Genomic DNA, 24,481 nt, shown 5'->3' with positions numbered 1-24,481 from the left:
TTATTGTCATTGTCATAAACAACAAGACAGCATTCACACTCCATCACGCAGATCGAAAACATGAAGTGCTATTTACAGTCGCTTTGCTGTTGGTACGAGTAATGGAAACAAATGTTTTCTTGGGTCGTCTCTTACCCCTCCTAAATTGCAAACACCCAGTGAAAGTATATAACCTGATACCGAGAGTGCGGCGTCACTTGCTTTCGCCATCCATCTCAGGACAGGGAATACCCGACAATTGGGGACGCCCACGATGGCACTTGAATGGGTGATCTCGTGGCTCACCCTCTGCCTTGGTCTATCTCTAGCCACCACTGGTATGTATGATCAACAGAACACAAAGAAAACGAATTACATGAAAGGCTCTGTGACACTTGAAGTGTGTTAAACCACACTGAGATCCTGAGGTGTTGATCAAGTGTAAAAAATATATGTTGAGTGGAAAATCTGTGATAATGTATTAATGTCTTTCTCCCCCTTTTGAGGCAAGGTTCAGATAGTGAGGAAAATGCTTGTTTTCTGTTAAGATAAAAAATAAGAAGTAATTTTTGTTTCATCATACAGTTTGGACCACAGCATAATAAATGTTCTTTTTCTTCATAAACTAGAAGTGGAACTCTCTCACAGCAACCAGTTCTGCAGCACATGGGGAAACTACCATTTCAGGACTTTCGATGGCGATTTCTTCCAGCTTCCTTTCAATTGCAATTACATTTTTACCTCCCATTGTGAGGGCAGCTACGAGGATTTCAATATTCAGATCCAGCGACAGGAGATAGATGGAGTCGTTACCATTCAGAAGGTCTCAATGAAATTGGAAGGGACTGTCGTGGAATTTGTCAACAATTCAGTCACAGTTGATGAAATCCCGTGAGTCTGATTGGACACTGTCACTTTTTTTCGTCACTGAGTTTATGGTCATATTGCTGTTTAATCCCTTCAGTGTCACTGTCACTATACCAAACCTATTACTATTGTCCCCTCTAGAGTCACAATGCCATTCAGCCAAGCTGGTATTTCAATTGAAAAAAGCTCCTCATATGTGAAAATCAAGGCAAAGCTGGGTTTGGACATTATGTGGAATCAGGACGACTCCCTCTGGGTATGTAAAACTCAGACAGGCTTATGTGATATGTACTCTGATTGCTAACAGACTTAGCTGACACAAAGAATTGTGAAGAGACAATTTCTCATTTGAGGATGTAATGTGAATGAAAAACAGTGTAAATACATGCATTTACAAAAATGTGTATCAACATAGACTAAATACTACCACTATGCCTGAACCACATGTCCTGTACCAGAAGAAGTAAAAGTTTTCATATGATTCAGTTGAACACATAAAACTTCAGATTATAACTACTGGTTCATAATTTATTCTTTGATATTCACTTGGTTTAAAGGTTGAGCTGAATGCAAAATTTAAGAATAAAACCTGTGGCTTGTGTGGTGACTTCAATGGCGCCCAGGTTTATGATGAGTTCATCAATAAAGGTAAGTGCTAATTAATAGCTGAGCAAAATTAGTCCTCTTACAAAAAACTAATCTGTTTGTTTTCTCCTTTTTGTAGACACAGGAGTTTCTTTTACTGTTGAATATTATGGGGAGGCATGGAAAGTTAATGGGCCCACTGAAATCTGCGAAGAAATCCCAAAAGCTGAACAGACCTGTTCCAGTCAGGTATGAAATGGATTTGCCTGAAATGATTGCATGTGACAACATTCAGGTCCAATTTAATGACATGATATTTGACCAATAGACAGACCTCTGTGAGAAGCTGCTGTCAGGACCTGCCTTCATGAGCTGTCAAAACCTGATTGAGACGGACTCATTCATCCAAGCCTGTGCGAAGGACCTGTGCAACTGTAATAGCAACAGCTCTTCATGCTTGTGCTCGACCGTGTCAGAATACTCTCGCCAGTGCGCCCACGCAGGCGGAAATCCACAGCAATGGAAAAAAGCACAATTATGTGGTAAAAGAGGCATTTTTTTTCAGGCTTCAAATGTTTCAATCAATAACAGTTTTATAGCGTCAATAATGGATTATCAAGTACTTCTCAAAAACCAGTGCAAATGTTTGTGCCGAACAGGAAGATCATGTCCGTTCAACATGGAGTACAAAGAATGTGGGAGTCCCTGCACTGACACCTGCAGCAACCCCCAGAGGAGCCTAATATGTGAGGATCACTGCATAGATGGATGCTTCTGTCCACCTGGTAAGTAAAGATGTCATTAACTTGCCAACAGATTAAATATTTCATTCGTTACTACGGCCTTGAAATACTTGATTTGTGCTGCGGACCTTTTGTTTTGGGAATAGAATTTCAATTCCTGTTGTTGAATTAATATTCATTGTCAGATTATTAAGAGCAGGAGATAAAATTACAGTTTTAGCAGCAGGTAAGACCTCAAACTAATGTTTGGTGTCTGTTAGAATATGAACAGAATATGGTAGTGTTGTTTAAACACTTTTCAAGGAGAAATTAACCACTTTTGTTGGACTGCTGAGGTCTGTGTCGTCCAGCCACTTTACCTTCATCTGCGGAGTTAAGAGAGCGAAGGCTAAATAAAATACACTATAACCACATTTCCTCTAAACGAAAAAAAAAAAAAAAGTCTTGCCAGCTGAAGTTCAAACTCATACCAACCATTATGATATAGCCCTGCAGCCCTCTGTATCTAAACTTAGCAGGAAATGTAAGGAAATTTGTGTTTGGTAGATTATTTCTTGTTGTAACAATGCTTCTTGGCAATAAATCTTATACAGCTGGAAATCCTGTTTCTTTCCCTTTTAAACGGTGCCACCTTTGTTTGGTGGGATGAGCAGCAGAGCTGAGTATGTGAAAAACCAAATCTTCTCTGCCAACAGCTCATTCTGCCACTGATTCTTGTTTGGTGTTTGGTGGATTGGATGATTGAAGTTTGAAGAAAAAGGACATATTGGCAATTTAACAATTTATACGTTTAACAAACAGGAGCTCGGTAGCATGTGGAAGAACCGTACACGTGAGGGAGACGCCGCCCCCACACGATCGCACTGCCCCCACCAAAAGATGTTACTCTATTGGTGGAGCAATCAGCACAGCATTCACCACGTCTTCCCCACACTTTGACCTTACGATCCAACTGCATAGGTAGAATCTGGACTCATTGTCTGTTCCAGATTGTCTGGGCAGAGAGCAAATCTGCCAATCTGTAGATGACAGCCTGCAGTAGCTGCTACTGCCAGGGTGAGGGGAAGGTCTTCTTGGGATGCCTACTTCGCGGCCTGTCTCTGACATCCCCCTTATGTGGAATTCGGCCTTCACTTTGGTACTAGGGCTCACTCCAAATAATGCCACAACTTGGTTTTACGGAACACCAGCTTGAGGTTGCCCTATCGCTCTGCTGCTCATCCCTCAAATACACGTTCCTTACAAATGTGGAACCATTTAAAGGGGAAATAAGCAGGCTTTCCAACAGTATAAGAATTCTTGCCAAGAAGCATTGATACAACAAAGAAATAATCTACCAAACGCAAAGTTCCTTACTTTTTGTGCTAAATTTGCTTATATTGTTTAAACCTTTAGCTGTGGTTCAATGCGCTGTTTTGGATTTCAAAATCATTTATAAATAAAGGGGTTTTCTTATGAAAAAAGCAAGACTCGATATTTACCATCGTGATCTTAACGCTGTTCTTTGTATAGTCATGACGCTGCAGTATTTGCACACAGGTCTGGCTGATATCAGTTAGGGGACAATGATCAGTGTGCTGACTCATGTACGTGCAATTATATCTGAATGAGGTTCATGTATTAAATGTGAAAACTGGAACATGGGTATTCAACAACATTAATAATGTCCTTTAAACTTTAAATATTCAAAACATGGTTTGCTATGTTCTGCTAATTCATATACACATATTGTTGATTATTCTTAAATAAAAGCACAAAAAGTCACTGAAATATAAATATTTTCCCTGACACTTACTGTGTTCTGTACCCTTAACGTACTCTGATGGTTCAAATGTGATCGAATTTTTTACTATAAAGGTGTAGAACATTTTATTTTTGGTCAAGGGCAAATTATCGTCATATTTCCTCCAAGGGACTGTCTTTGATGACGTGACACAAAGTGGGTGTGTTGCTAATGAACAGTGCTCCTGCCTACACAACGCAAAGCCATACAAACCAGGCGCAACATACACAAAGGCGTGTCATGAATGGTAATAGCACCCATATCATCATTTTAATCTTTATATTTATGGCATGTGTATTCAATCTGCTCAAGTTGACTTAAACTCTGTTAACAGCACCTGCACGAAGGGTGAGTGGAGCTGTAAGGACACGGGCTGTCCGGGTATCTGCTCCATTCTGGCTGGCTCCCACATCTCCACCTACGATGAGAAGACATACACTTTCCACGGAGACTGCACTTACGTTCTCTCCAAGGTGACAAATGACCTTGTAACACAAAATGTGAGCCCAGGTGCATAAAACTTTGAGAACCATCTGTAATGAAATGCATTTTTTACTCTCCTGACTCCAGGAAACGAATGGGACCTTCAGTGTTCTTGGTGACCTTGTTCAGTGCGCAAAGTCGGATAAATCAACTTGCCTGACTGCAGTCACTCTAATGCTGCCGAAACACATGGTGAAATTGCTGCCTCAATACAGCTCAATTTTTAGGACATTAAACATGTTGCTTTTTGTTATGTCTGGAAATAGGTTCCCTGATGTTTTTGTGTCACTTTTTCCTCCTGCTGCAGATGATTGTAGTTGATGCCAATGGACAGGTCTTTTATAACAAATTGATCTCCCAACTGCCGTTTATCTTGGGTGAGGGACTTGTTGTTGTTTATGTTATATGTTTAGATATTGACAGTTTGCTGAATGAAATGTAACAGTCTTTTTTTTTTTTTTTTTTTTTTTTTTTTATTGTAGACGACATAGTGGTCTTCCAGCCATCGACATTCTTTATTGTAATCCACACCAGCTATGGACTTGATCTTGAGATTCAGCTCATACCCATTATGCAGGTTTACATCAAAGTCAGTGTGTCCAATAAGGGAAAGCTCAAAGGTGTGTTTTCATTCTTGAGCACTTCAGACAATACTGTAAAAGATTAACTCTTTGAAAGAGCAATTTCAGTGAGTATTAAGTCAAAACACCCTTTTTTTTCAGGTCTTTGTGGAGATTTTAATGATGTTGGAACTGATGACTTCAAAACTGCAAACGGACTTATTGAGGGAACGGCAGGAACATTTGCAAACACATGGAGGGGGAGAGCAAACTGTGCTGATGTGACAACCACGGTGGGGGACCCCTGCACTCTGAGCACAAACACAGGTAGGTCATAAAAAAAAAAAAAAAGCACTATATTTCTTGTCTTTATACAAAACTTTTGTTTAATAATCATGTTTATTTGCTTTCAGAAAAGTATGCCAACCACTGGTGCTCCTTGCTGTCGGATCGTAACGGGACGTTTGCGAAGTGTCATTCAGAAGTACACCCAGAAAGCTATCAAGCTGTAAGCAATCATTTATTTTGTATCCATTCTAATAGCTGTGCGTGTTTGCATTCGTGGGTTAGGGCTTCAAATGCACATTACAAACATTCATCTTTTTGGTCCTGCTTGTCTCTGCAGTCTTGTATCTATGATACGTGCATCTGTGAAAATAGCGAGGAATGCATGTGTGCTGCCCTCTCCTCCTATGTCCATGCCTGCGCCGCTGTAGGAGTCTTACTCAGTGAATGGAGGCCCAGCGTATGCTGTAAGCTAAATTCAGACATCAAAAAAGTACGATGAATGAAATAAATGTTTATTTCCAGTATTCAAACCCTCTCTGACCTCTTTCCTCTCTACAGTGAAATACATAAGCCACTGCCCTTCGACTTTTGTGTACGACTACCAGATGAAAAGCTGTGGTCGCACCTGCCGATCTCTCAGTCAGTCAGACTTAACATGCGGAGTTGAATTTACTCCCGTTGATGGCTGTGGCTGTGCGGAAGGAACTTACCTAAATGACAAGAAGGAATGTGTGCCTGCCTCACAATGCCCTTGCTACATGGGAGACACAGTGATACGGCCCAAGCAGGTCGTCATGCTCACTGGACTACCTTGGTGAGGACTTTTTTGATATAGTTTTGTTTTTTTTTTTGTGTGAAATGAAAGCAAATTAATATATTTTTTATGATGATATTTTAGGTGTTTTCCAGCCCCAGATGATAGTAATGAGATGAGAGATGAAATGACAAACATTTCGCAACAAAGGTCCACAGCAGGGATGCTGTAGTCCAGGTTGCCCTGGTGCTTTAACCCACTGGCCGGGGCAGCTCTTTGAGAGCCAAACTCATTCATTCAGTGGCAAACCATGGACCCAGATCCTGGGCCTTCAATGGGACCACATGAAGCAATAAAAGATTAAGCATAGCGATACAAGTAGTAGCCAGATCCCTGTCACATGGATAATAAGCATATTAAAGGTTTATTTGCCCAAACTGGCAACACACCAAGGTGATTCTGGAAAAACAAACATTCAAAGCTGGCTATCATGACATCATTTAATTACAAACACTGACATATTTGTTTAGCTGTTCCAATCCTGATCCAATGTTTTTTGTGTTTGTTTCAGCTTAGATACAATTGAATTTCAATGTAGATTTAATATTACTGCCAATAGAATAACACAAACACCTCCTGAGATTAAATGGGAAAATGGCTCTTTGTAAGTTATGCTCAGCCATTTTTCACTGGCCTTAATGGCTATAAAACTGTCTGCAAATTGCAGGTGTAGGCCTACAGTATACAAATTCAGTTTTGTGCTGCTGCTGCTGTGGCTCTGAGGCCCGGGACACAGAGCCTGCATGAGCCGCACGCCATTTATGGATTCGGGCTCTCGCCTATTGAAAACAAACTGAAAATGACCTGTTCGGAGTCATATAGACATCGTACCATCAATAATCGCTCTTCTCTCCTTTGTCCGCCGTCTTCTTCTTCACAGCTCCTGCCATGATGGGAAATTAAAATGTACAGGAAGCTACAACAATGAATGTAAGCACAATGAATGTAAGAGCTATAGCTACATGTCAGTGCCCTTTTGTAAAACTTTATTTATTTCTTTTCATCAGCATGTGTGGATCCAATGGTTTTCTTCAGCTGCTCCAGTGCAAAGCCGGGTGACAAGGGAGTGGAGTGCCAACAAAGCTGCCAGACTCTGGACACAGAATGTGTAAGACTGCTGTTGAATAATCTATATCACAGTTCGTGATTTTGAAGCACTGACCACTGCATTATTACACTGTGCAGGTCAGTACACAGTGTGTATCAGGCTGTGTATGTCCTGCTGGTCTGCTGTCTGACGGTAAAAGAGGCTGTATTAAGGAGGAGGACTGCCCCTGCCCATATAATGGACAGTCCTATAATCCTGGACGCACTCTCACTGTGGACTGCAATACCTGGTGAGCCTTCTGGCAATGATGCAGTGCTTGTGTCTCCGCTGTTCCCTGTTGGAATCAATTCTTTAAAACTTGGGACAGACACGTACACCTTGATATTAATTCACCCTTTGAACCGTAGCACCTGCAAAAACAGAAAATGGGAATGTACGGATCACGAATGTGATGGAACCTGCACCATCTACGGAGAAGGCCATTATATCACTTTTGATGAAAAGAAATTCTCCTTTCGTGGGGACTGTGGTTACATCCTCAGTCAGGTGTAGTATTGTTTAGTCACTGCTTGTGATGAGTCAAAAACGAGTCTTGTCATGCTGCCGAAATGCTAATCACTGTCTTGCAGGATTACTGTGGGGACGGTATGAACGGCACCTTCAGGGTCCAGACGGAGAGCACCACATGTGGAACAACCGAGAGAATCTGCTCCTCTGTTATTAAGCTCTTTTTAGGGGTACACAATATTGCTATATGCATGGAATGATTCCAAAAAATGGAAAATATAACTTTGTGGGACAACAAATCAGTATGGTTTGTTTCTTTTAGAACAAAGAAATCATTCTGTCAAAAGACGACGTCAAAGTTATTCAGCAAAGCAAAGGAGTGGACATACCTTATCACATCAGGACCATGGGTATATATCTTGTCATCGAGGCAAAAAATGGTGTTGTCGTCATCTGGAATAAAGAGACAACACTGATGGTCAAATTGAGTTCCGCGTTCAAGGTAACGGCGCAGATATACACGTAATGTTCGTTAGATAACGCTTTCACAAAGTAATGCACTCTAATTTTATCCCAGGGCAGGGTTTGTGGTTTGTGTGGGAATTATGATGGAAACCTCAAGAATGATCTCACCACTAGAAGCAAAGAGGTTGTGGTGGAAGCCTTTGAGTTCGGAAACAGCTGGAAAGTCTCGTCTACCTGCTCTAATGCAAATCCACAAAAAAATCCCTGCAGTCTATACTCACACAGGCAAGCATGGGCGATAAAGCACTGCAGCATTATCAACAGTCAAGTATTTGCTGCCTGCCATTCAAAGGTAAAAATGCGGACATGCAATGTTGCATGACGACAATTTAAACTCGCTGTGATTAGTCAGAGGTCTACAGAATGGCTTCGTGTGTGGTTAGATTCAGCAACTTTGTGCATTTACGATGACTTGACTCAACTAGGTGGATCCCGAAAGCTATTATGATGCTTGTATGAGGGACACGTGTGCCTGCAACAGCGGAGGAGACTGTAACTGCTTCTGCTCAGCTGTAGCAACCTACGCCGCCCACTGTAACAAGGCTGGGGCCTGCGTGAGATGGAGGACTCCCACAATTTGCCGTGAGTCTTTTAATTCGGCTTCTGTGGGGAGATCAATAAATACTACGATGTATTATCCTAGTTGTCAATAATAAAGTTGTCAAATAAATGCAATGACTTTTATTGCATTCTAAAGGTCTCATGGATTTTAAAGCATGAAAATGGCCGTATTAATGCAGCTTTTTGTTTGTTTTGTTTTCTTGTTTAGCTCTATTCTGTGATTATTACAATCCTGATGGAAGGTGCGACTGGCACTACGAGCCTTGTGGAAGACATTGCATGAAGACGTGCAGGAATCCCACAGGAGTATGCTCCAAAGAAGTCCCAGCTTTAGAAGGTACAAATGGCATAACAAAGGATCGTGGATATATTTTTAAGGATATTCAGAGATATATCTCTGAATCTCTTAAGGGTTAACCCTAACCCTAACCCTAACTCTTTGAACTTGAAATTTTTTGTTTGATTTCACCACTCCGAGTTCATACAATGTTTAGATAAGACTTCTTGTTCGCACCTTTCTTTCTAGTGTTGCAATATAATTTTTTTTTTTTTTTTTTTGGACCTTTAAAGGTTGCTATCCACAATGCCCACCTGAAAGATCCTATTTGGAAGAAAATACCATGAAATGTGTTCCAAAGGTGGAATGTGGCTGCTATGATGATGAAGGGAAGCATTATGCAGAAGGAGAAAACATTCCTTCAAAGGAAAATTGTCAAACCTGGTAAGAAACTTTCCGCCATAGTAATGACTATATTGGTATTCAGAAATATGTACATTGTATACGTTTTAAAGAAGCTGTTTTATTGCACAAATTTGCTCTCCTGTTACACAGTCGCATAGTTAAAATACATAAATGAAAACTGTTAATGTTAGTGATCCTTAGTATTTATTCATATTTTACAGTAATTAAACTAACAAAAGACAGTTTTTGTCATCATGTACATGTTGCTTTCACACTATAAATAATAATAATAATGAGGATTGATTCCTTATAAGCATCTTTCACAATGAAATTCCGTTTTCGGGTCGCGGGGCCGCTTACATCGGGCAAGGGGCGGGGTACACCCCAAACAGGTCGCCAGTCCATCACAGAGACAGACAGAGACCAACAACCACTCACACTTGCATTCACGCCTATGGTGAATTTAGAGTCACCAGTTAACCTAGACACGGGGAGAACATGCAAACTCTGCACAGAAAGGACCCACGCTGGGAACTGAACCCGCAACCTCCATGAAGCTTAAAGTTACTTGACATTAATACCAATCTGAAACATTTTGGCAAATGTGTTGAAAGTTGCCAACTACAACTTTAAGTAATTTCTCAAAACATTCATAAAAAGAAGACAAGAAATGAAACAATAAATCACTGTGGGGGGTATACAAGATAGTATGATAAATCTCAATCTTTCAATTATCTTTCAGTTACTGTTTTTCAACAAAGGAGCAGTGCCGGTATGATGTCCAAGGTGAGAAGCATTCATATTGTAATCTCTACAAATTGCTTCTGTTCTGAAAAATAAGGTGCCACATCATATAGATTACCTGAAATGAATACATAAGTATTGGTTTAATGACACTAAGATGTGCATAATGTTTCTCCTGTCTTGCAGCGTGCACATGTTTATATAAAGGCCATATTTATAGGTATGGAGAAAAAATCTACGACACACATGATGGCGATGGAATGTGTATCACTGCTGTTTGTGGAAAAAATGGAAGTATTACCAGAAAGATGAAGACGTGCATTACAACTCCACCCACCCCCTCAACAACAGCCTTTACTTTTGTCACACCTGGTAAGTTGGTCGATATCACAGTGCACGTGAGCAGTATATCTGTTGGGTGGATTTCAAACTTGCGACAAAAAAATTCATGATTCGCTGTTTTACTTCTTTATTATGGCAGAAAATACAACCACATCAGCAACAACTCCAATCACAGAAAGACCCACAACAAACCTAATCACAGAAAGACTCACAACAACTCCAGTCACAGAAAAACCCACAACAACCCCAGTCACAGAAGGACCCACAACTCAAATCACAGAAAAACCCACAACAACCCCAGTCACAGAAAAACCCACAACAACCACAGTCACAGAAGGACCCACCACAACCACAATCACAGAAAAACCCACAACCACTACAACGACAATTACAGAGCAACCCACCACAACCACAATCACTGAAAAAACCACAACAACCCCAACCACAGAACGACCCACAACTCCAATCACAGAAAGACCCACAACAACCCTAATCACAGAAAGACCCACAACAACTCCAGTCACAGAAAAACCCACAACAACCCCAGTCACAGAAGGACCCACAACAACTACAACAACAATTACTGAAAAACCCACAACGACCACAGTCACAGAAGGACCCACTACAACCACAATCACTGAAAAACCCACAACTACTACAACAACAATTACTGAAAAACCCAACACAACCCTAATCACAGAAAGACCCACAACAACTCCAGTCACAGAAAAACCCACAACAACCCCAGTCACAGAAGGACCCACAACAACTCCAATCACAGAAAGACCCACAACAACTCCAATCACAGAAAGACCCACAACAACTCCAATCACAGAAAGACCCACAACAACTCCAGTCACAGAAAAACCCTCCACAGCTACAACAGTAACAGACTGTTTTGTTTGTCGGTGGTCTGACTGGATCAATAATCATTACCCTGACTCGACCCAAGATGGTGGAGATTTTGAACCCCTTAACAAAATCACTGATCCAAATCTGAATACTTGTAGCAAACCTCTGGAAATTGAATGTAGAGCAACACAACTGAAAGATGCCCCTTTGAATGCACTGGGTCAAAACGTAACATGCAACTCCATAGATGGATTCATCTGTCGAAACAAAGATCAAGTTCAACCTTCTTTTTGTTATGACTATGAAATTCGAGTGAAATGCTGCATTAACACCTGTGGCAAGTCCACCACAACTACAGAAAAATCCCCACCAACAACCACAGTCACAGAAAAACCCACAACCACTACAACAACAATTACTGAAAAACCCACAACGACCACAATCACAGAAGGACCCACAACTACAGTAATAACAGAAAAGTCAACGATTACTGAAAAGCCTGTTACCACTTCTCTGACAACACAGACAAAAGCCACCACAACCAGTCCTGCTGTTATCACAAATGAAGTCGTCACGACTGCACAACAAACCAAACCTATGGTTAAGATTTCAACGACCACAGAAGAACCCAGAACAACCCCAGTCACGGAAAAATCCACAACTACCGCAATCACAGAAAGCCCCACAACAACCGCAATCAGTGAAAAACCCACAACGACCACAGTTACAGAAGGACCCACTACGACTACAACAACAATTACTGAAAAGCCCACCACAACCCCAACCACAGAACGACCCACAACAACTCCAATCACAGAAAGACCCACAACAACTCCAATCACAGAAAAACCCTCCACAGCTACAACAGTAACAGACTGTTTTGTTTGTCGGTGGTCTGACTGGATCAATAATCATTACCCTGACCCGACCCAAGATGGTGGAGATTTTGAACCCCTTAACAAAATCACTGATCCAAATCTGAATACTTGTAGCAAACCTCTGGAAATTGAATGTAGAGCAACACAACTGAAAGATGCCCCTTTGAATGCACTGGGTCAAAACGTAACATGCAACTCCATAGATGGATTCATCTGTCGAAACAAAGATCAAGTTCAACCTTCTTTTTGTTATGACTATGAAATTCGAGTGAAATGCTGCATTAACAACTGTGGCAAGTCCACCACAACTACAGAAAAATCCCCACCAACAACCACAGTCACAGAAAAACCCACAACCACTACAACAACAATTACTGAAAAACCCACGACGACCACAGTCACAGAAGGACCCACAACCACCACAACCACTGAAAAACCCACAACTACTACAACAACAATTACTGAAAAACCCACCACAACCCCAACCACAGAACGACCCACAACTCCAATCACAGAAAGACCCACAACAACCCTAATCACAGAAAGACCCACAACAACTCCAGTCACAGAAAAACCCACAACAACCCCAGTCACAGAAGGACCCACAACAACTACAACAACAATTACTGAAAAACCCACAGCTACCACAATCACAGAAGGACCCACAACTACAACAATTACTGAAAAACCCACCACAACCCCAACCACAGAACAACCCACCACATCCACAATCACTGAAAAAACCACAACAACCCCAATCACAGAACGACCCACAACAACTCCAATCACAGAAAGACCCACAACAACTCCAATCACAGAAAAACCCTCCACAGCTACAACAGTAACAGACTGTTTTGTTTGTCGGTGGTCTGACTGGATCAATAATCATTACCCTGACCCGACCCAAGATGGTGGAGATTTTGAACCCCTTAACAAAGTCACTGATCCAAATCTGAATACTTGTAGCAAACCTCTGGAAATTGAATGTAGAGCAACACAACTGAAAGATGCCCCTTTAAATGCACTGGGTCAAAACGTAACATGCAACTCCATAGATGGATTCATCTGTCGAAACAAAGATCAAGTTCAACCTTCTTTTTGTTATGACTATGAAATTCGAGTGAAATGCTGCATTAACAACTGTGGCAAGTCCACCACAACTACAGAAAAATCCCCACCAACAACCACAGTCACAGAAAAACCCACAACCACTACAACCACAATTACTGAAAAACCCACAACGACCACAGTCATGGAAGGACCCACTACAATCACAATCACTGAAAAACCCACAACTACTACAACCACAATTACTGAAAAACCCACAGCTACCACAATCACAGAAGGACCCACTACAATCACAATCACTGAAAAACCCACAACTACTACAACAACAATTACTGAAAAACCCACCACAACCCCAACCACAGAACGACCCACAACTCCAATCACAGAAAGACCCACAACAACCCTAATCACAGAAAGACCCACAACAACTCCAGTCACAGAAAAACCCACAACAACCCCAGTCACAGAAGGACACACAACAACTACAACCACAATTACTGAAAAACCCACAGCTACCACAATCACAGAACGACCCACAACAACTCCAGTCACAGAAAAACCCTCCACAGCTACAACAGTAACAGACTGTTTTGTTTGTCGGTGGTCTGACTGGATCAATAATCATTACCCTGACCCGACCCAAGATGGTGGAGATTTTGAACCCCTTAACAAAATCACTGATCCAAATCTGAATACTTGTAGCAAACCTCTGGAAACTGAATGTAGAGCAACACAACTGAAAGATGCCCCTTTGAATGCACTGGGTCAAAACGTAACATGCAACTCCATAGATGGATTCATCTGTCGAAACAAAGATCAAGTTCAACCTTCTTTTTGTTATGACTATGAAATTCGAGTGAAATGCTGCATTAACAACTGTGGCAAGTCCACCACAACTACAGAAAAATCCCCACCAACAACCACAGTCACAGAAAAACCCACAACCACTACAACAACAATTACTGAAAAACCCACGACGACCACAGTCACGGAAGGACCCACAACTACAGTAATAACAGAAAAGTCAACGATTACTGAAAAGCCTGTTACCACTTCTCTGACAACACAGACAAAAGCCACCACAACCAGTCCTGCTGTTATCACAAATGAAGTTGTCACGACTGCACAACAAACCAAACCTATGGTTAAGATTTCAACGACCACAGAAGAACCCAGAACAACCCCAGTCACGGAAAAATCCACAACTACCGCAATCACAGAAAGCCCCACAACAACCACAATCAGTGAAAAACCCACAACGACCACAGTTACAGAAGGACCCACTACAACTACAACAACAATTACTGAAAAGCCCACCACAACCCCAACCACAGAACGACCCACAACAACTCCAATCACAGAAAGACCCACAACAACTCCAGTCACAGAAAAACCCACAACAACTCCAGTCACAGAAAAACCCACAACAACCCTAATCACAGAAAGACCCACAACAACCCCAGTCACAGAAAAACCCTCCACAGCTACAACAGTAACAGACTGTTTTGTTTGTCGGTGGTCTGACTGGATCAATAATCATTACCCTGACCCGACCCAAGATGGTGGAGATTTTGAACCCCTTAACAAAATCACTGATCCAAATCTGAATACTTGTAGCAAACCTCTGGAAACTGAATGTAGAGCAACACAACTGAAAGATGCCCCTTTGAATGCACTGGGTCAAAACGTAACATGCAACTCCATAGATGGATTCATCTGTCGAAACAAAGATCAAGTTCAACCTTCTTTTTGTTATGACTATGAAATTCGAGTGAAATGCTGCATTAACACCTGTGGCAAGTCCACCACAACTACAGAAAAATCCCCACCAACAACCACAGTCACAGAAAAACCCACAACCACTACAACCACAATTACTGAAAAACCCACAACAACCACAGTCACAGAAGGACCCACTACAACCACAATCACTGAAAAACCCACAACTACTACAACCACAATTACTGAAAAACCCACAACGACCACAGTCACAGAAGGACCCACTACAACCACAATCACTGAAAAACCCACAACTACTACAACAACAATTACTGAAAAACCCACCACAACCCCAACCACAGAACGACCCACAACTCCAATCACAGAAAGACCCACAACAACCCTAATCACAGAAAGACCCACAACAACTCCAGTCACAGAAAAACCCACAACAACCCCAGTCACAGAAGGACCCACAACAACTACAACAACAATTACTGAAAAACCCACAGCTACCACAATCACAGAAGGACCCACAACTACAACAATTACTGAAAAACCCACCACAACCCCAACCACAGAACAACCCACCACATCCACAATCACTGAAAAAACCACAACAACCCTAATCACAGAAAGACCCACAACAACTCCAGTCACAGAAAAACCCACAACAACCCCAGTCACAGAAGGACCCACAACAACTACAACAACAATTACTGAAAAACCCACAGCTACCACAATCACAGAAGGACCCACAACTACAACAATTACTGAAAAACCCACCACAACCCCAACCACAGAACAACCCACCACATCCACAATCACTGAAAAAACCACAACAACCCCAATCACAGAACGACCCACAACAACTCCAATCACAGAAAAACCCTCCACAGCTACAACAGTAACAGACTGTTTTGTTTGTCGGTGGTCTGACTGGATCAATAATCATTACCCTGACCCGACCCAAGATGGTGGAGATTTTGAACCCCTTAACAAAATCACTGATCCAAATCTGAATACTTGTAGCAAACCTCTGGAAATTGAATGTAGAGCAACACAACTGAAAGATGCCCCTTTGAATGCACTGGGTCAAAACGTAACATGCAACTCCATAGATGGATTCATCTGTCGAAACAAAGATCAAGTTCAACCTTCTTTTTGTTATGACTATGAAATTCGAGTGAAATGCTGCATTAACAACTGTGGCAAGTCCACCACAACTACAGAAAAATCCCCACCAACAACCACAGTCACAGAAAAACCCACAACCACTACAACCACAATTACTGAAAAACCCACAACGACCACAGTCACGGAAGGACCCACAACCACTACAACCACAATTACTGAAAAACCCACAGCTACCACAATCACAGAAGGACCCACTACAATCACAATCACTGAAAAACCCACAACTACTACAACAACAATTACTGAAAAACCCACCACAACCCCAACCACAGAACGACCGACAACTCCAATCACAGAAAGACCCACAACAACCCTAATCACAGAAAGACCCACAACAACTCCAGTCACAGAAAAACCCACAACAACCCCAGTCACAGAAGGACACACAACAACTACAACCACAATTACTGAAAAACCCACAGCTACCACAATCACAGAACGACCCACAACAACTCCAGTCACAGAAAAACCCTCCACAGCTACAACAGTAACAGACTGTTTTGTTTGTCGGTGGTCTGACTGGATCAATAATCATTACCCTGACCCGACCCAAGATGGTGGAGATTTTGAACCCCTTAACAAAATCACTGATCCAAATCTGAATACTTGTAGCAAACCTCTGGAAATTGAATGTAGAGCAACACAACTGAAAGATGCCCCTTTGAATGCACTGGGTCAAAACGTAACATGCAACTCCATAGATGGATTCATCTGTCGAAACAAAGATCAAGTTCAACCTTCTTTTTGTTATGACTATGAAATTCGAGTGAAATGCTGCATTAACAACTGTGGCAAGTCCACCACAACTACAGAAAAATCCCCACCAACAACCACAGTCACAGAAAAACCCACAACCACTACAACCACAATTACTGAAAAACCCACAACAACCACAGTCACAGAAGGACCCACCACAACCCGAATCACAGAAAGACCCACAACAACTCAAATCACAGAAAGGCACACAACCACTACAGCCGCAGAAGAACCCACAACAACCACAGTCACACAAACAGCCTCCACCACCACAACAATAATCACAGAAAAACCCAGCACCATAACTGCAGAATCCACAACCACAGAGCAGCCCTCCAGAACAACTACAGCAGAGTCCACCACCGTGGCAACAACTGAGCAGATCATCACAACCACTGTGTCAACATCAACAGCAGAGAAGGCCACTACTGAATCTTCAACTCCCCCCCCCCCAACTCAGTCTCCAAAAACTGGCAGAACAACTGTATGCTTTTGTCAGTACATGGGTCAGATTTTCTCTCCTGGTAAGCCATTTTCCTTTTTGTTGCTTTTGTTGCCTTATTGCCAGTAGTTATCCTACTCTTATGATACATATTTTATCATAGCTCCATCTGTGCCAGAACGGCAAAAGTGGAAGATGTTGGCACTCTCTCAAGTCTACATTCTGAGTTTGAATGTTGATTTGTAGTTCTTGAAATGAGTTATAACCATTGTGCATACAGCCTGTGCAAGCATGCTAAAATACACCATCGGCATCATTCATTTCAGTCAAGGGGTCATCTAGTAACTCCACTAAGATGTTGCAACTGGAGCAATTTTTATCTATGGTTTAATTAGTATGAGAAAACAATCACAAACAAATCTGGACGCATACTTTAAAATGAGTAATGTAGTCTGACTTGCAGTCAAAGAAATTGCATGCAACTCTGTTTTTTCTCTTTTTTTCCTAACATCATTCTGGTCTAACTGCTGTGTTTTGCCGCAAATAGGTAGTTTAATGTACAACAAGACTGATGGAGAAGGCTGGTGTTTCACTGCATACTGCAGTGGGAGTTGCATTGTTGAGAAGCTTGGTAGACCGTGTCAAACGACGACTCCATCAGCACCTGGCACCACCACGTCAGGCTCTGTCAGTACAACACAGAGTGGGTCAACAGCAGCCAGTACATTCACAGGATCCACATCACCGCCTTCCAAAGACTGCCCATATCTAAAGCCACCAAGACAGGTAGCTGAACGTGTTCATTTGAACATGTGCTTTGAAAACATTCAAGCTAAGACAAATTGTCTTATTTCATGAAAAGTAATGCCGATCTTCAACGGGTCAAATTACACAATCAGAAACACATTTACATGCCCATTAACAGCAACTACTTAAACATACAAAACCAGTCCAAGATATTAACGCACAAACACGACTAGACAAAAAAAAAATCAGTTTTACGGGCAAAATCAATAACATGATTACAATAACAATAATATGGCTAAGTAACTATATACTGCATGTTACCAAAGGACACAACACCTGCATAGACTTCATTTCAACTGCACTTTATATCTCTGTAATGTTTAAATCTTGTACATATTTAAAAATCTTTTGTGATTAGTTGCTAAAGTGCCTTTTTTGCCATATGAAGCATGGTGAGTCATGGAAGCCGAACAGCTGCACCACAGAAACGTGTGAGGGTGGAAAAGTAATCACAGAACATGTACCGTGTGAGAGCGTAACCATGACCTTATGCGAAAATGGATGGCTTCCGGTCAGGGTCTACGATGAAGGAGGCTGCTGTTTTCACTACGACTGCAGATGTAAGCGCAAATGACAGCAGCAACATACATGCAAACGAAACACAATACAGTTTCCTGTGATGAAACCAACTATTATCTCTGTTTAATGTGCAGGTGTTTGCTCTGGCTGGGGAGATCCTCATTTCATCACATTTGACGGTCAATACTACAGCTACCAGAAGAACTGCACACACGTCCTGGTCAAAGAGATTGTTCCCCAACACAATTTTACTGTTCTTATCGACACTGAAAGCTGCCACGCCGCAGGAACCTGTGCTAAAGCCTTGATTGTGTATTACAAAGAGTATGTAATTATTCTTTCACAGGAGAGAATCCCTACAACTGTAAATAAGGTAAGTACCGCCACCAAAAAGTTTGTCAGCTTACTCTCTTTTTTTTTTGTGTGTGAACGTTGATGATGTGCAATGATAATCTGAAGAAAGTGTTTTGTCTTGTGTTATGTATGCTGAATATGAATGGATCTGAGGCCTACTTCAAAAGACTCCAAATTTTCAAATTGTTTAGGTGTTCATCAATGGCAAGCAGGTATTCCCAACCTACTCTAATAAAGACTTCATCATCACAAGTTCAGTAATGGATCTGTTTTTGAGAATCCCAGCAATTGAAGCAGCTGTGCAGTTCAAAGGACTTTTTTTCAGCATTGAGTTGCCATTTTCCCTTTTCCACAGTAACACAGAGGGACAGTGTGGTAAGCTTCATTTGGATAAACTCAGTGAAAAGCAAATAGACTACATGTTATGTTCATGGACATGACTGTCAATGCCATGTTCATATTTATTTTCACAAGGTACCTGTGACAATAACAGACAAAATGACTGCAGACTGCCCAATGGCCAAATTCATTCATCATGCTCTGAAATGGGTAGTCACTGGCGTGTACCTGACAAGAATAAACAATATTGTGGCAAGCCTTCTCCTACACCAAAACCAACACCAACACCAGAAAAACCCTGCAAAGCTGGTATCTGTGAAATTTTGACCAGCAAGTAAGGATTTCCCTGAATAAATATGAATGCAATATGTCTTCTCTCTGCAGTATCACTGGGAATAACACCTTGCTTTGTCGCGTTTTGCCATCTAGGTTGTTTGAAAAATGCCACAAAGTCATTCCACCAAAGGCCTTTTATGAGGCCTGTAAATCTGATGTGTGCCACAAGCTAAACTCCACTCTGGGTTGTTCCAGTCTGGAGTCATATGCCATGTTGTGTGCTGAAGCATCTGTCTGTGTGGCCTGGAGGAATGCAACGAACGGAGAGTGCGGTAGGAGGGTTTTATTTCAGTGGTGTTCAAACAATGTTATCTCAGGAGTAGTAGTCACCTTGTTTTTGTTTCTTAAATCTGCTTTCTTTTATTATAGAATATAAATGTCCCAAAAATAAAGTCTACAAGCCTTGCGGACCAATCATTGAGCCAACGTGCAATGCAAGGTAATTGCTTTGTTCTTTTAATGCGACATCACTAGTTGAATATCGGTAGATCTCAGAGGTGGTAGCGTGAAAAGCTACCACCTCTGAGAGGCAGAGACAAATGCTTGCATGCTCGTGAGGAAAAAGCTAAAAGACATTGTTCATTTCTAAAGCTACACTGCTACCGTGACAAGAGCATCAATATTTGGTATCAGCAGTGCATTATACACATTGACAGTTTTATTTCTTAAATAATGTCTTGTTTTTTTTTTTCACCATCTTTAGAAACAACGAGAAGTTTCAACAAGAATGCCACGGGGAAAAAGCTGACCAAAACACAGTTTGTCATCGATCCACTGAAGGCTGCTTCTGCTCAGAGGGGACGACACTGTTCAGCTCAAAATCGGACATCTGCGTCACCTCCTGTAAGTGCACTTCCTTTGGAAAAAAAAAAAACACCTAACTATTTGTAAATAAAGAAATGTACAGGCAATAAATAGTTCTTATTGTTAAAGGTTGCACAGGACCTGATGGGCAACCCAAAAAGGTAAATGATTCAGAAGATGGATAAAAAATCGTTTTATTGTTCAGGGTAATTGTTGCTGTCACAGCATTAATTGTGTTCAATCATTCAAACAGCTTGGCGAGACTTGGCAGAATGGCTGTCAGCAGTGTGGCTGTGATCGGGACACTCAGGTTGTCCAGTGTAAGCCTCTCACATGTCCAACTGAAGAACCAGTTACCTGCACAAAGGACGGTGAGGTATTGGTGAACCGCACAGTGGACTGCTGTCAGAAACTGACATGTGGTAAGTGATTTAGGATACCATCTGCTGAGCTAGAATGAGGCATCACGGCAGCATATTGGTTACCGCTGTTCCCCGACAACAAGAAGGTCACTGGTTCAATTCCATGCCTGGGGCCTTTCTGTGTGGAGTTTGCATGTTCTCCCCAGGCCTGTGTGGGTTTCCTCCCACTGTCCAAAGACATCATGTCTGGGTTAATTGGTGACTCTAAATTGTCCGTAGGTGTTGTTTGTCTTTGGCCCTGCAATGGACTGGCGACCTGTCTAGGATGTACCCCACCCTCGCTCAATGTGAGCTGGGATTGGCTCCAGCACCCCACGCAACCTGGAAACGGATAAGCAGCAGAAGTTGAATGGATGAATGAGATAGAATAAAAATGGCTGTTTCTTCTTTATAATGGTAGTTGTGTAAAAGATCAGTTAACCATCCTGGCGAAGCGGCGTGTTCTTATATTGTGGCCAACACCTCTGGCATTGTACTATTAAGATGAATTGTACCAATAGCATAACTGATAACTGATCAACAGCCACCTGCAAGCAGACAAACATTCAAAACAATCATTGTTCATCTTATAAGTGCATAAAAAATATGTTACTTTTCAACCAACAGAGTGTGACAGCAAACGCTGCCCATTACCATTGCTGAAGTGTGAGCTGGGATTTGAGGTGGACATCCACAAATCTAATGATAGTTGCTGTGCTTCTTACAGCTGTGGTAAGTTCTGCATAAAGGTTTTATTTGCATTTACTTACAATATCATTGTGAAAGATTTATTGGCCCAACTAAACATATTATTACAATTGCTTACACTTTTTCATCTAGTACCCAAAGATGTTTGTGTCTTCAATGATACTGAGTACAAGGTGAGAAGTTAACACACATTATAGATTTAATAGAAAGACTTTTGGAAATATATTGCAATGCCTTTTTGTATTTTCACATGGCTAATTTTTTTTTTTTTTTTTTTTTTTTGGTCTAAAGCCTGCAAAAACTGTCCCCAAAGACACGTGTGAAGTTTGCCATTGCACCAACACTAAGGATCCAAAGACCAAGTTGAATATGATTGCCTGTCACCCGAAATTGTGTTTGAGCCAATGTTCAGAGGTACTTAATCATTCGAATCCAATTAAGTTATATATTGTACAAAAATAACTGCGGATGGTAAATTTATGGGCGCTAACTCATCTCAGCTACTGCACGTAGTTTATCATACTGTGAAGTAACTTATGATCTGTGTATGCTAAACTTTATTCATGTGCATAGAATGATTATTTTGAAGCTATCAAGTCAGGTCAACGATCATTCTTGTAGCTCTGCAGAAAAAAAATGTCCACAGTCTGCTCTGTAGATTATTCAGAGAAACAGGGACATTGTGAAACTCGACTGTTTTGACTGATTTTTGACATCTCAAATATTGGCACATTATCTTTAAAAATCTGATTGGTTCAATAACTTTTAGAGGTCATAAAAAAATATATTTTTGTAGTTGGGATATAACTATCCTGAGAATTGAAATTGTCCTGTAAAGACAACTAATCTCTAAGTATGTATGCATTTGATTGATTGAGGTTTCAAACCGGGCTGTGCTATGTTATGTTAAATAGGGCTATGTGTATGAAAAGCAACCTGGACAATGTTGTGGAACATGTAAAAAGACCAAATGTACGTTGGAGATCCCAGGCCTCCCTCTGATTGTCATGGAGGTAAGTTGAGTATAATGGAAACGTCATAGTAATCACTGTCTCCACTGTGTCTCTTATTAATTATTTGCTGTTTTTTGTGCGCTAATTGACCACTTCTGCCCTGACAGCCTTCACAGTCTTGGTCACCACCAGATGACAACTGCACCAAGTATGATTGCCAAAAGGTGAAAGATGAGTTCATAGTCTCTAAAATTGCAACAACATGCGCTGAATTTCATCCAGAAAACTGCATCGCTGTGAGTATAATTATATTCTTTATCTTATAAATCATTTTTATTAGCTTTAAACTGATGTTGACCTGTCTTACCATTCATGTCACCTCCATACTGTATCTAACAATTTTTATCAAACAAGAATTAGGGTGTTTTATTTCAAAGCAGTAGTGTTTACAAATTTTTTGACACCAAAATTATGATTCAAACTTAATGTACTCGAAATGTGCAGAAGGCCAAAATGCAAATTAGACGACAATGAATGTGGTTAGTGAGAAAGAAGGCACATAAAACACCAAATATCCTCATTCCTATAAATAGATAGCGAAAAGGAAATCCCACTATACCACCTTCAGCAACAACACTGGTACTACACATGACTCAGTATGTCAGTATGATTGTCAGTTTTGCGTATTTGCATACTTTACCATCCTTATTGTCAATATTACAGGGAACTGAACAGACTGACAGAAATGGTTGTTGCAAAACTTGTAAGTATTACTTGACAAAATGTAATCACCCAAAGCTTTTCAGTAATTAATTTTTGAATATATTTTTTATTAGTTAAAAAAAAATGCAGTGGTATATAAAATACTGTGTATCTTTGTTTTGTAATTATACTGTCTGATAATGATGATTAGAATTAATGTGTTAATTTAAAGGTACACCTCGTGACAACTGTCAAGTAAACAAGAGCACCATCCGTCTGAAGACAAAGAATTGCGAGTCCATTTCGAAAGTGGAAATTGGATCTTGTGGAGGCTCTTGTGGCGCTTCTTCATCAATGTATGATTCATCAGAAAACATTTGAAGATATTAGTAGGGTAAATGTTCATTTAGATTAAAAAGCAGGTGGTACATTGATCCTGTCTGAATATTTATTCACAGGTACTCTGCTGAGAGCGGCAAGATGATGCATTTGTGCTCATGCTGTCGAGAAATGGCCACCAGTAAGAAGGAAGTGGAGATGAAGTGCGCGGATGGCAGCAAGATAAAGCACCAATACATTTCTGTTGACAAGTGCGCCTGCCATGTTACCAAATGTGATGAATAGTAATCTGACCAAAACTATGTTTACACACTTTGACCATTCCTCTTTAAAAACCGTTGAGAGAATCACAACTTAATATATGAAAGAATTCTTCATTCTTTGTGAGGTAGACAGGGCCAGAGCCCCACAGTGACAGCATATATTGGTTAATGATCTCTTTTAGCTTTTTAAAGAGGTTTTTCCTTCGTCCAAGCTTAATGACAATATGGTGTTTAGTGGTGTTCCTCCTTCCTTTTAATGATATTTGATTTGAGATATAAAATGCAACATTATTTCTAGTACACTGTTATCCTCTCTTTCTTCGGATTTTCTTTTCCTGTGTGCATGACGGACACATGGTTATATATGGGTTAAAATAATTTTCAAATAAACTTTTGAATTTTGATTGTCTCATGGCCTTCATTTTTTGATTCAATGAAATTATAAAATTCACTTCACCTAGTGGCATGGTTTGGTCTAAATGCCACTGTACTTGGTCCAGTGCACTTCCCTGCATGCTTTGGATGCAGAGGCC

At 41.0% G+C, this 24,481-nt stretch overlaps 1 protein-coding gene across 2 annotated transcripts; it reads left to right on the top strand.

The window, feature by feature from the left end:
- Positions 1-204: 204 nt before the first annotated feature.
- Positions 205-24,350, top strand: LOC115056322 (mucin-2-like). Of its 2 annotated transcripts, XM_029522654.1 has the most exons (48): positions 205-317; positions 609-870; positions 988-1,102; positions 1,404-1,494; positions 1,571-1,680; positions 1,760-1,973; positions 2,091-2,216; positions 4,087-4,204; positions 4,292-4,430; positions 4,528-4,632; positions 4,748-4,817; positions 4,923-5,060; positions 5,163-5,327; positions 5,414-5,508; positions 5,626-5,752; positions 5,847-6,102; positions 6,983-7,032; positions 7,110-7,210; positions 7,288-7,439; positions 7,558-7,696; positions 7,780-7,887; positions 7,980-8,159; positions 8,235-8,474; positions 8,608-8,764; positions 8,952-9,080; positions 9,314-9,464; positions 10,168-10,211; positions 10,356-10,541; positions 10,651-12,720; positions 12,967-17,505; positions 17,971-18,209; positions 18,619-18,790; positions 18,884-19,122; positions 19,295-19,478; positions 19,578-19,776; positions 19,872-20,050; positions 20,148-20,217; positions 20,482-20,621; positions 20,712-20,743; positions 20,836-21,004; positions 21,611-21,715; positions 21,824-21,864; positions 21,983-22,105; positions 22,606-22,704; positions 22,812-22,940; positions 23,368-23,407; positions 23,579-23,702; positions 23,805-24,350. In XM_029522654.1, exons 1-48 carry the CDS (start codon positions 254-256, stop codon positions 23,968-23,970), a joined length of 12,891 nt encoding a protein of 4,296 aa, XP_029378514.1. In that variant the 5' UTR covers positions 205-253; the 3' UTR covers positions 23,971-24,350. The 2 variants fall into 2 exon arrangements, with proteins under 2 accessions (XP_029378514.1, XP_029378513.1); XM_029522653.1 differs by having other exon boundaries at positions 10,651-17,505.
- Positions 24,351-24,481: the final 131 nt, after the last annotated feature.

This window comes from Echeneis naucrates, chromosome 16 (genome assembly GCF_900963305.1).
Source record: "Echeneis naucrates chromosome 16, fEcheNa1.1, whole genome shotgun sequence".
NCBI classification, from domain to species: Eukaryota; Metazoa; Chordata; class Actinopteri; order Carangiformes; family Echeneidae; genus Echeneis; species Echeneis naucrates.
Note: the sequence above shows the minus strand (reverse complement) of the source record. Positions and strands in the feature narration are given on the sequence as shown.

Bases quoted from the DNA above. Each gene is read 5' to 3' on its own strand.
- LOC115056322 (XM_029522653.1), top strand. From the start codon at position 254: ATGGCACTTGAATGGGTGATCTCGTGGCTCACCCTCTGCCTTGGTCTA. The intron at 5,509-5,625 runs GTAAGCAATCAT...TTGTCTCTGCAG, and splicing joins ACCCAGAAAGCTATCAAGCT to TCTTGTATCTATGATACGTG. The intron at 22,705-22,811 runs GTAAGTTGAGTA...CTGCCCTGACAG, and splicing joins TCCCTCTGATTGTCATGGAG to CCTTCACAGTCTTGGTCACC.